This window comes from Osmerus mordax, chromosome 19, assembly GCF_038355195.1.
Source record: "Osmerus mordax isolate fOsmMor3 chromosome 19, fOsmMor3.pri, whole genome shotgun sequence".
NCBI lineage: Eukaryota > Metazoa > Chordata > Actinopteri > Osmeriformes > Osmeridae > Osmerus > Osmerus mordax.
The window spans coordinates 14,353,956-14,365,687 of record NC_090068.1 but is presented as its reverse complement, the minus strand read 5'-3'; the positions used below and the strand labels follow the sequence as shown (position 1 = coordinate 14,365,687).

General features: G+C 47.3%; 3 protein-coding genes across 4 annotated transcripts; all 3 read right to left on the bottom strand.

Annotated features, from left to right (window-relative positions):
• Positions 1–827: 827 nt before the first annotated feature.
• mrm1 (mitochondrial rRNA methyltransferase 1 homolog (S. cerevisiae)) lies at positions 828–4,883 on the bottom strand. 2 transcript variants are annotated; one of them, XM_067257420.1, is made up of 5 exons: positions 3,768–4,883; positions 3,358–3,451; positions 1,805–1,925; positions 1,294–1,413; positions 828–1,182 (listed from the first exon to the last, which is right to left on the bottom strand). In XM_067257420.1, the coding sequence occupies exons 1-5, from the start codon at positions 4,601–4,603 to the stop codon at positions 1,133–1,135; spliced, it is 1,221 nt and encodes a 406-aa protein (XP_067113521.1). In that variant the 5' UTR covers positions 4,604–4,883; the 3' UTR covers positions 828–1,132. The 2 variants fall into 2 exon arrangements, with proteins under 2 accessions (XP_067113521.1, XP_067113522.1); XM_067257421.1 differs by having other exon boundaries at positions 1,294–1,386.
• Positions 4,884–5,700: 817 nt separating this feature from the next.
• Positions 5,701–7,904, bottom strand: LOC136962900 (dehydrogenase/reductase SDR family member 13-like). Its single transcript, XM_067256804.1, has 5 exons — positions 7,752–7,904; positions 7,322–7,440; positions 7,109–7,232; positions 6,591–6,917; positions 5,701–6,351 (listed from the first exon to the last, which is right to left on the bottom strand). Exons 1-5 carry the CDS (start codon positions 7,876–7,878, stop codon positions 6,092–6,094), a joined length of 957 nt encoding a protein of 318 aa, XP_067112905.1. The 5' UTR covers positions 7,879–7,904; the 3' UTR covers positions 5,701–6,091.
• Positions 7,905–8,196: 292 nt separating this feature from the next.
• dhrs13a.1 (dehydrogenase/reductase (SDR family) member 13a, tandem duplicate 1) lies at positions 8,197–11,706 on the bottom strand. The gene is made up of 5 exons (XM_067256679.1): positions 11,518–11,706; positions 11,259–11,377; positions 10,703–10,826; positions 10,150–10,476; positions 8,197–10,043 (listed from the first exon to the last, which is right to left on the bottom strand). The coding sequence occupies exons 1-5, from the start codon at positions 11,642–11,644 to the stop codon at positions 9,784–9,786; spliced, it is 957 nt and encodes a 318-aa protein (XP_067112780.1). The 5' UTR covers positions 11,645–11,706; the 3' UTR covers positions 8,197–9,783.
• Positions 11,707–11,732: the final 26 nt, after the last annotated feature.

Below are 11,732 nucleotides of genomic sequence, written 5' to 3'. Positions count from 1 at the left end.
TGGTGGCACAGGGTCGTGGTTCTGCCACCCCAGCGGATCCCCGACTCTCCAGAAGAGCTGGTCCTCCAGCCTGAGTCGAGGTACGACCTCAGGTAGCTAACCCTCCTGTAGCTGCGCCTCTCTGTTGCCCTCCACCTTTACATCAAACACATTTACATTCTACATCTATATGTCCTATACCCTGATGCGTCCTTCATCTATGTGTCCTCCCCCTGCCAGTGACTTGGCTTATGACCTCTTCCACCCCATGTTGGACTGAGCTTTGACGCTGAGAGAAAGTGGCAATCAGGCCAGGTGGAAGTGACACCCTTATCTGAGAATGGTGGGCGTAGCAGAAAATTACAGAAGCTGTCTCCATTGGTTACGGTGAACCTGGAAGGATGAGCAGCATACCCAGCAGAGCTCATCTGGGTACGTCGCACTCCTCACCAACGTTTAAAACTTTTACAGAATCAGAAGACATAAACACAGGCACTTTTTACAAACCCCTAAGAGATGATGTTCTTTAGAGATGGACCAGGAGCGCTGCACTCCATCTGGTTCCAGCTCCAACTGCTGCATCTCAGAGGTCCATGTTACTGACTGAGAAATACTTAAATACTATATACCTAGCTTTGGAACGACAAAAACGTTTTGTACTTTAATGCCACTCGTGGCTAAATGTGTTTTTTGTGCAGTTGCACTTCAGAATGCTCCAGTGCTTGAGAAGTGTCTTTGTTGTAGTTGCAAATCAGAAATAATAACAGTATTTGTTGACAAGTGTTGCTGTAGATGTTGTAGGTAGCATTTTACCAAGAAGATTTGTGTAATTCCCGAATGCAGTCAAAATATTTAGGTAAAAACCTTTAATAGGACTTGACCTACAGCAGGCGTATGGAGAGGGCTGGCATTCTATAAATCTGGATGATGTGCTTGTCCATGGGGATGATGCTAGCTTTTTTCAGACATATTGGCCTGTCTGCGGTGATGAACACATGAATTCAGGACACAAGTTGACAAATCTCTGCAGCCTCCTCCTCCTCTGAACCTCCAGCTGTGAGGCTCCAGGGAGGCTGTGAGGCTCCAGGGAGGCTGTGAGGCTCCAGGGAGGCTGTGAGGCTCCAGGGAGGCTGTGAGGCTCCAGGGAGGCTGCTCAGCGCTGGCCTCCTCTCCGAGACGACAGAAGAGAATACAGCAAGATGCCTGGAGCGACACAAGGGTCAGAAGAGGACAAACAGAGGAGGTGAACAGAGGAGGTCCACAGGTGCTGAGATGAGAGGTGCTGGGGCCTGGAGAGGCTGAGCAGGGAGGTACCTGTGGCCACAGACACGTTCAGGGACTCCACCCCCGGGGCCAGGGCTCTGAGGGGAGGCACCGTCAGCAGGACCTCACACTGCAGGCACAGCTCTGGAGAGAGACCACCCCCCTCTCCACCTGGAGAGACAGCAGATTAGACTGGGAGGAACACTCCTCTCTCTCCTCTCCACCTGCATGAGGATCTCACACCTCAGAGCATTACCACATCTCCCTGTACTGCAGTTAGTAAACACTTCCTGTTGATCCTCACTAGACACACTTCGAGTGAAGACTGAGATTGGTTCTACAGATACCAGACTAGCAGGACGAGCTGGAACATGCAATCTTTATTGTCAAGTCTAACTCAGTCACTTTGACCTGTAACACACTCAGGTGAGGAGGAAGAGTAAGAGGGCAGGGTGAGGAGGAGGGCCGAGTGAGGAGGAGGAGGGCCGGGTGAGGAGGAGGAGGGCCGGGTGAGGAGGAGGGCAGGGTGAGGAGGAGGGGGATGTGGCCAGGCATGACTCACCCATGAGCAGCAGTGTGGGTCTGGTCATGTGGAACTCTGAGCAGCACAGCACAGGAGCCGGGAAGCCACGCCCCTCCGCCCCGACCGTCCCCACCACCTGCCAGCCATGAGACACCTTCACCTGGAGACACACACACCTCCAGCCATGAGACACCTTCACCTGGAGACACACACACACACACACCTTCACCTGGAGACACACACACACCTTCACCTGGAGACACACACACACCTTCACCTGGAGACACACACACACCTTCACCTGGAGACACACACACACCTTCACCTGGAGACACACACACACTTTCACCTGGAGACACACACACACACACACCTTCACCTGGAGACACACACACACACACCTTCACCTGGAGACACACACACACCTTCACCTGGAGACACACACACACACACACCTTCACCTGGAGACACACACACACCTTCACCTGGAGACACACACACACCTTCACCTGGAGACACACACACACCTTCACCTGGAGACACACACACACCTTCACCTGGAGACACACACACACCTTCACCTGGAGACACACACACACCTTCACCTGGAGACACACACACACACACCTTCACCTGGAGACACACACACACACACCTTCACCTGGAGACACACACACACCTTCACCTGGAGACACACACACCTTCACCTGGAGACACACACACACACACACACCTTCACCTGGAGACACACACACCTTCACCTGGACACACACACACCTTCACCTGGAGACACACACACACCTTCACCTGGAGACACACACACCTTCACCTGGAGACACACACACACACACACCTTCACCTGGAGACACACACACCTTCACCTGGAGACACACACACACCTTCACCTGGAGACACACACACCTTCACCTGGAGACACACACACACACACACCTTCACCTGGACACACACACACCTTCACCTGGAGACACACACACACACACACCTTCACCTGGAGACACACACACACCTTCACCTGGAGACACACACACCTTCACCTGGAGACACACACACACACACCTTCACCTGGAGACACACACACACACACCTTCACCTGGAGACACACACACACCTTCACCTGGAGACACACACACCTTCACCTGGAGACACACACACACCTTCACCTGGAGACACACACACACACACACCTTCACCTGGAGACACACACACACACACCTTCACCTGGAGACACACACACACCTTCACCTGGAGACACACACACCTTCACCTGGAGACACACACACACACACACACCTTCACCTGGAGACACACACACACCTTCACCTGGAGACACACACACACACACACCTCCAGCCATGAGACACCTTCACCTGGAGACACACAAACTCAGGACAATCAAGCGGATCTAAACAAGTTTTTTTATAATGATTTCATTATGCATTTAAGGTTAATAAATAAATAATGTATTCAAATACTTTTAACAAAGGTCTATAAATTACCATGTACACAATCAAACAAATACCAGAAGTATAGATACGTCTAATGGAGATGTTGTCTCTGGGTGAACTTGTTACCTTCAGCATATCAGCCAGGCTTTCATATCCATACACCTTCATGACCTCCATCACCCCTGAGCTTGCCTTGCTCACCACGGGCGTCAGGGGACAGCTGGGTAGAGGGGCCAGTTTAATCATCTCACAATAACAAGCACGTTGTTAAAGACAGAATGAAACATCAAATCAGCAATGTAAAGTAGAGGCTGATGTTGATGTAATATTGGGGCTGAGGTGATGTTGTTGCACCATGTCTGATAACAATACAGACCGTTTTATTAGCACCAACCCCTGAACTAACCCATTTCTGGTCCAATATTTTCTGCAGTCCTTCACAATCTGTATGTGCTGTTTGTATAGGCTCATACGTTATTATATGCACCATTCTTACGCGGCTACAGACAAAAGCAGCTAAAAGCATGAAGCGCCACCTGTTGTGAAGACTGCTGGCGATCCTGTCCACCCCTAAGAAGTATGCCGAGCGGATGATGGCTCCCAGGTTCATGGGGTCCTGCACCGCGTCCAGGACCAGCCAGAGGGGGGGCGCGCTGCCGGCGCTTGGGGGCTTTGGAGGCTCGTCCTTGGAGAGGAAAGTGAGAGGGCTGGCTTGCAGACACACGCCCTGGTGGACCCTTCCAGAACACATCTTATCCAGTTCCTTTTTACTGACCCTCTGTATTTGCACCCCCCTCCGGTGGGCCTCCTCACACACCTGCTGAACCGAGGCCCGTTTAGACGCGTCTCCCTCCTTCACATACAACCTCCGGGCCCGCCTCCTGCCCATGGTCAGCGCAAGCAGACAAGGCGACACCCCGAACAAAGTCTCGCTGTTTCTGTGTTCTTTCGAGTCCTTTCCGACCCTCTCACGCGCCTTGGGGAAGTCGTCCAGACTGAGTTTCTGGAGCTCAGACGACACTCTTCCTTCAGCCCAGGGTCGGCCCTCCCGGGGTCCCGGGGCTTCGGCCCTCCAAACCTTTTTCGAGGCCGGTATCTCCGGGATGTCATCGGCCCCGTGATGCCCCCGCCATGTCCCGGACACGGCGGGCCTGTGTTGATCACCAGCGGGACTGTGTTGAACACCAGCGCTGGGGAGAACACTACGCCGCTTACTAACGTCTGGTTTCGCCTCACCATCTCTTCTTTGGAGAGTGCTGGTGGGATGATAGGATGCAAATTGAGAACTTACTCTCAGATCTGCCACCTGTGCAAAAAGTCTATTGTAGACAAATTGCCTTGAGCAGTGTAGTGTGAGATTCCATGTCGCCATGATTATACACGTGCACAAATGATCTAACCGATATCACGGCTCATTGCTAGATGATATCAGACAACGGATTGTTACGGACTGATAGCTAGAAAATCGTTTAAAATGTGTGCTAACGTTAGCTAATTACAGTAGCTCGCCAGCCCATTCATTCAAGTTCACCTAAATACCCTTAAAAACCAAGCGGCGAACAACAGCGTAAGACTGACATGATACCACTTCAAATATAGGCTACAGTACTCTCTGTCTACACATAAAAGTAACTGTTAGTCCAGATGGCTGGTAGCTTTCGACCCAGGACGCAAAGTCGAACTACGGCAAACTCACATGTGGTTGGTTAAGCTCCGCCTCTTCCAGGAAGTAAACAGTAGTTTTGTCACTTGCCAAGATTCAACAGTACCCTCTAGTGCTGCTTGATGGTACTGCAGCTTCATGCACCAAACAAGCTCAGGCAGGACAAACTCTCCAACTTATGTTTAGGTTTAATTGTTTGTGTTTAGTTAAAATAAAAGCTTATCATGATGTGTTAAATTGACTTACATCTCAAGAACTTCATGATAGCAAAAAATGATTTATATTTTAGGAAATTTCATAGATCTAGCATAATGGTTCAATATTAAACTTTCAATATTGCCTATCTAAATATTAGTCATGTTTCGTAGTTAGATGAAGGGAAAAATAAACAAAAGATTGCCTGATTTAGCTTCCACACAAAGTACATTCCTCGACACAACGATCATATGGGCTAAAGTTCAAAGAACAATATGATGGCAAACCTGTGTGACTTGTCTGACAACACGTACAAGTGCCTTTGTGCCGAAGCTGCTTCAGGTTGATGGAATGTTCTTCTCTCTGTCTAAGATTCCCAGGAACACGGCACATGCCTGTGTGTGTGTGTGTCCACATGCTCAGTTAATGTTGTAACTATGACAGTCTGGGTCGACCCCAGTCATCATTTGAATCATGTCCTCTCAGAACCACTCAGGTGCATTTGTTCTTTCCGGTCTTTTGGCACTGTGTTCCTAAATGACGCTCAAGGTTAAGATTGTGTGAGAATGATGATGTTGATTACATGTGCTGACAGAAAAATACAAATCTAAATCCGTTATGTACATTTTATTTCTAACAAGGAAAACCACACATCTCTACAAGAGATTCTCATTTAAATATTAGTCTGTTTGTGGCCCCGCCCTGGCCCCCTCCTAACATACTCGTCACCAACACAGGACCTCACACAGGTGGGACCCACCTGTGGTTGTCAGTGCCACCATCACCAGTAATTTAAAGACCGAAAAGATTTGCTGCCTTTTTTCCTGTTACCTTACCTGTCCAGTCACATAATGGGCATTTCCCCCTGATATGCAAACCAACTTCTGCTCTCTCACTCCAAACTCAGTTTTAACAACACCAAAAGCCTCAGATTAACCTCAGAACATTGGAACCGGGGCAAAGTGGATCCACACTCGTCCGCAGAGCACCCCAGCTCCCTCCCTAAGAGAGGCCACACAACCTCTCGCTCACGTCCCACAGCTTCTTGGCCACAGCGTCGTCCCGGCCGCGGCCGCTCAGCTCCTGGAGGGAGCAGCAGCAGAAGTAGCCTCCGCTCAGCGGCTCCAGCCCCTCCTGCAGGGCGCAGTGCAGCGTGGTCTGGGCTCCAGCCTCAGGGTCCAGGAACAGCAGCGTGGAGATGGGCTCGATGAACACCTTCTGCCACAGGCTCACGTTACGGGACAGCTCTGTCTTCACCACTCCTAGAGGGGACCAATCAGGGATGGATGCTCGGGGTCATACAGGAAGTAAACGCACCGTATCTGCCATGTCACGTTAGTGTAAAATCCTGAACGTGTCCGTGCATCAAAAGCCTATTGATAATCCTGAGTTGTTGAGAATACATTTTAGTACAGGTAAACGCATAATGCCTCGGGTGAAATACAGATCGTGGCTTAGGTTAATAGCAACGAGATGGATCGTGTTTAAGTAAGTTCCAAACCTGGGTGAACGCTGTAACACGTAACGCTGGAGCCCTTCAGCCTTCTGGCCAGCTCATGAGTGAACAGAACGTTGCACAGTTTGCTGTTGCAGTAGGCAGCAAAGAACTGCCAGCTGTACCTCCCAGAGCCCAGGTCCTTGCTGGTGTGGAGCTTGTCGAAGTCAATGCTGCCCCACTGGTAGGCCATGGAGGCCAGGGTGATGACACGGGCATGGGGACCCTCCTTCAGACGCTCCAGAAGAAGGCAGGTCAGCAGGAAGTGGCCCAGGTGGTTCACCCCAAACTCAACACCAAAACCATCCTCTGTACGGCCGTCTGCCACCAAGCCTGGACAGAACAGAACAGGACAGGTCACAGGTCACAGGCATCAGGATCCTTTACACAGTCACTGTTCTGTCAAGGTGGGTTCTGAAACAATTGGTTTGTCAAGATCGTTTCCACAATCATTGGTTTGTCAAGATGAGTTCCAAAATGATTGTAAGTGTGTGTGGGTGTGTAGGTTAGGGGCGTTAACAAACCAGCATTGTTAATAAGAAGATCCAGTCTGGGCTCAGACTTCAGGAATGTCTTAACGAATGCTCGCACTGACTGTAGGCTCCCCAAGTCCAAGTGCATGAACACCACGTCAGTGCTCCCCGTTCTCTAAATCCACAACACACACCCCTGTTAGGACTGGAATACTGCCGTTTCTACCCAAACAATTCAATGGATCACAATGAAGACTTTCATACCTTGTTTATGTCGCTGATAGCAGATTCAGCTTTGACTTGATTACGACAGGCTAGGATGACCCTGGCCCCTCGCCGGGCCAGATCCATCGCTGTGGCCTTGCCGATGCCTGTGTTGCCACCTGACAGCGCCAAACCACAACTGCTCATATCAAGTACCTCATACCACATTGTAAACTTTCTTCGCTAGCAAAATTACAAACTTATACTTTATTGGCATTGGAAAACAACTGATTAAAAGTTGCTGAATGTTGTATGCAACTTTATTCAGACATGTTGACTTACTGTCGATAACATGTCTCAGCGTACATTCGTTTTGAAAGTGGGACATGAATTTGAATGCAGATAGCTTTTTCTGAAACATATAACTAGCTCCGGTCGACACAAACAAATGATTGTTAACCAAAAACAACTTGAACAAATATGAACCCACCAGTAATAATTACCGTCCTCCCTGCCATCACTGCGTTTCCTTTGCATTTTGAGCTTTTGAAGAGAGTCTCGACAAGGAAGATATAAATCCCAAATCCGATTCCAACCCCAACTAACAAATAGATCATGATGTTGGTTGTGCGTTTCTCAAATGCTCGTGGCAAGACGAACTGCGGGGTTATGAGAAAGGTTGGGCTATTTGAAGTTACCTGTTAAACGGGTTCCGGAGTCTCCACACACTCGTTTTCACAAACCAGTTCCGAATTTTTGTGTGTAAACTACAGAGTTGTGTTTTAATGAAGCGTTGTGTGTAAACTAGAGAGCTGTGTTTTAATGAAGCGTTGTCCACATCAGCGGTGGAACAAATACATGATTAACTAGATAATGGGCGACAACAGAATTCTGTTGTCTGCAGTTTCCCAACTAGACTGTCGGTAAATGAAACAAGGTGCTGTGGATCTTAAATTAACATTTTGAACGAAAACATAGGGACCACAGTACTGCGATGGAATGTGATGGATTTTCTTGTACACTCTTTTATTCTTACGTTAGAGCAGTTATGAATATTCATGAAGTAGCCTACATTTAAATCTTGGTAGAGATGATCTGTTGCAAAAATCATTCAGGAACAAAGCTGGGGGCCTTAAATGTAAACCCGGATGAATCTATTAAATCTGTGACGATGCCAGCTGACGGCAGCGGCATCTCAACACGTCAATCAGGGACAGTGTGGGTTTTCTTAAAGGGGTGATTGGCTGGGTTTTTGGGGTATTTCACACTGTTCCTTAAAGGGGTCATTGATTGCAGAACCAAATTTACCTTGTCACAGTTGAATAATGACAGTTCAGTGGGAAAATGGAAAACAGTAATTAGCAATGCTAACATATCCTGTATCTAGCACCTGCCTTTCTCCAGTTCTTTCAAATAGATAATCTGGACAGGCGTTAGCAATAGGCTAGACTGATATTCGTTTTCTGGCCATTTTTTCAGAAGCTTCCCTTCTAATGCCGACTACAGCTAGTCTAGCTAGAGTCATTTGCTAAGTAAGGTATGTTGATGTGTTTATAAACGTATTTAGCATTCTACCAATGCTAGATACAGGAGACGTTAGCATTGCTAATAGGCTAACTGTTAGCGACAAAATCATACTTACAGCTTGCGTTTGTGATGAGCATACAGTTGGAACAGCACCTCTTCAGCAACAAGGGCTTAGCAAATCGGCTTAGCAAATTCTTCTTTAAATTGTCCCAGGTTTTCATTCCTAACTCGGTGAAGTGGTTCGAGCAAATGTGTAATTGAGGGTCGAACTGCAGAGGGATCTTCTCATAGACAAACATCACAGCCCGTCGAGTGTTTGGTTCCTTGGGAAGACTCTGAAGTGTCAGCATTCCCTGTACAGGCTGGAACACTGCATTTACCACCGTTTCAATATGTTAGAAAAACGTTCTTCTTTGTAATTCCATGGAAGTACACAGAGCAGCGCACAGCAAATTTTGGGGCGTGACCAAGGTACAGACCAGAGCCAAAAAAGGTGGAGCCCCCATTGTGACGTCACAACGGGTGATTTTTTTAATTGTGAGATTTGCATAGGAAAGAGGTGTCAATGGACTTTGGGGTTCACTATGTCCATTTTACCTACTGAACTGTCGTTATTCAACTGTGACAAGGTAAATTCGGTTCTGCAATCAATGACACTTTTAACCAGGTTCAAGTCAGACAAAAGCTTTCACAGAACATCCTCCACCCTTTTTGTCAATGTTAAGAATAAGGCTCACCACGACTTTCTCTTCTCACAATACTTGGAGAGAGATATAATCAATTATCAAATTTCCACCGCTGGAGAACATTCACATTTGCGTACATGAAAGAGTATACTGAAATTCTTGTGTGTGTAACGTTTTATGATATGGTGCAGGCCTACATGCATGTATTTCCAACAGACAACATTTGCACATTAGGATAACTTATTTGTCTGCCTTTGCCTCAAACGAGCACTAATAAAACGTAGTAAAGCTGGGAATGTAGGATTTGGTTCAAGACATGCCACAAAGTCTCTCGCTAGCTTCCCACAGCTTCCTGGCAGCCTTGTCATCCTTGGCTTTGGCCTGGACTTCCTGGACTGAGCAGGAGGAGAAGTAGCGTCCAGACAGGCTCTCCAAGCCCTCCTGCAGGGCGCAGTGCAGGGTGGTCTGGGCACCAGACACCGCGTCCACAAAGAACAGAGCTGTGATTGGCGTCATCACACACTTCCACCAAAACCTAGCATAGCGCCCGATCTCTGTCTTGATTGCACCTGTGTGGATAAAAAAATGGTTTCAGGTAAGAAAAAAATAAGTGTACATTCTTGAAGAGACTTGGAAGAACTGGTTCTCTGTCAGCAGAGTGGATGCAACACTAACCTGGGTGAAGGCTGTAGCAGGTGACGTTGCTGCCCTGGAGTCTCACGGCTAGCTCGTGAGTGAACAGGATGTTACACAGTTTGCTGTGGCAGTACTTCTCAAACAAGTTCCAGTCTGAGTCTCCCAAGCCCAGGTCCTTGTGACTGTCTATGCAGCTGAAGTCAATACAGCCGAACTCATAACCTTTGGAGGCCACGGTGACCACTCTGCTCGGACCACTCTCCTTCAGCCGCTCCAGCAAGAGGAGGGTCAACAGGAAGTGACCCAGGTGGTTCACACCAAAGATCATCCCCACTCCATCCACAGTCTGACCACCATTCATCAACCCTGAGTTGAAAAATACTTTAATTTCTAAAATAAAGTATTGATGACGCATCCATGGCTTGTATGTGACAAAGTATAGTGACATCATGACACAGATGCTGCCCTATAGTCAAAAAATGTAATACATTACAGTTGAGATAGTTATATAGACTAACAGGGGCAACAACACTGCAGAGAAAATGTTTTCAGTAGTCATCATGCATCATGACATAATTACTGACACGTTTACCAGCATTGTTGATTAAAATGTCCAGTCTGGGCTCAGATTTAAGGAAGTTCTCAGCGAAGGATCTCACTGACTGCATGCTTCCAAGATCCAGCGGCATGAAGACCACCTCCCTGTTCCCCGTCTCCTGCAGAACATTCACATACACATTCTATGATTATGGATTTATAGCTGATGCTTTCATCCTACGCGATGCACAGGGGAAATTTCAGATTCAGAATAGTTTTTTATTGCCATGTAAGTTAACACAAACACAGAATTTACAGTGGCGGGAAGGTGCATACAATGAACATATACGGATCTTTTTTTTTTTTTTTTAGAAAAAGCAGAATGCATAAATACAATTTAAAAGTATAATACTAAAGAGCTAAACATGTCCTTTGAACCTGAGACCTGTTGTCTGCAGTGGATTGCTCTACCACTAAGCTTTTCCCATCCCATATGATAGTTGAATTTGTTAGTTATTTTCATACAGTCTTCTATGGTATAGTGCGCCCCCCTCCGGATATACCACAAAATAATATTTTTTGTTATGTAACAAATGTGTCCATAAGCCTACCTTGACAATGTCGAGAATGGCTTCTTCTGCCCTCCGCTTGTCTCGGCAGGCCAGGATAACCCTGCCCCCTCTCCTTGCCAGGTCTAACGCGGTTGTTTTACCAATGCCAGTGTTGGCGCCTAGAAAATAATATTCGAGTTTGACTTCGGTCCTGTTTTTATCACCAAGTGTTTTTACAGTCAACCACACCACTGTTAATCGCTATGCAAAGCATGATAAACAGTTAAAGCAAAACTTACAGAACATGACGGAACCATACCTGTAACTATTACGACTTTCCCATGCAACTGCACATTACTTTTACATTTGGGTAGTTTCAGAACCATTAAATGCAGTAATAAGTAAGCCGCGACTATTCCAGCCGCAATAACTAGCAGTGTAAACATGGTTGCCTAGGAATTCTACTTGGATAAACAATTACGTTGAAATAAGGAAAACGGCAGAGAACTACACCCTTATAGAGACTTCCCTTAT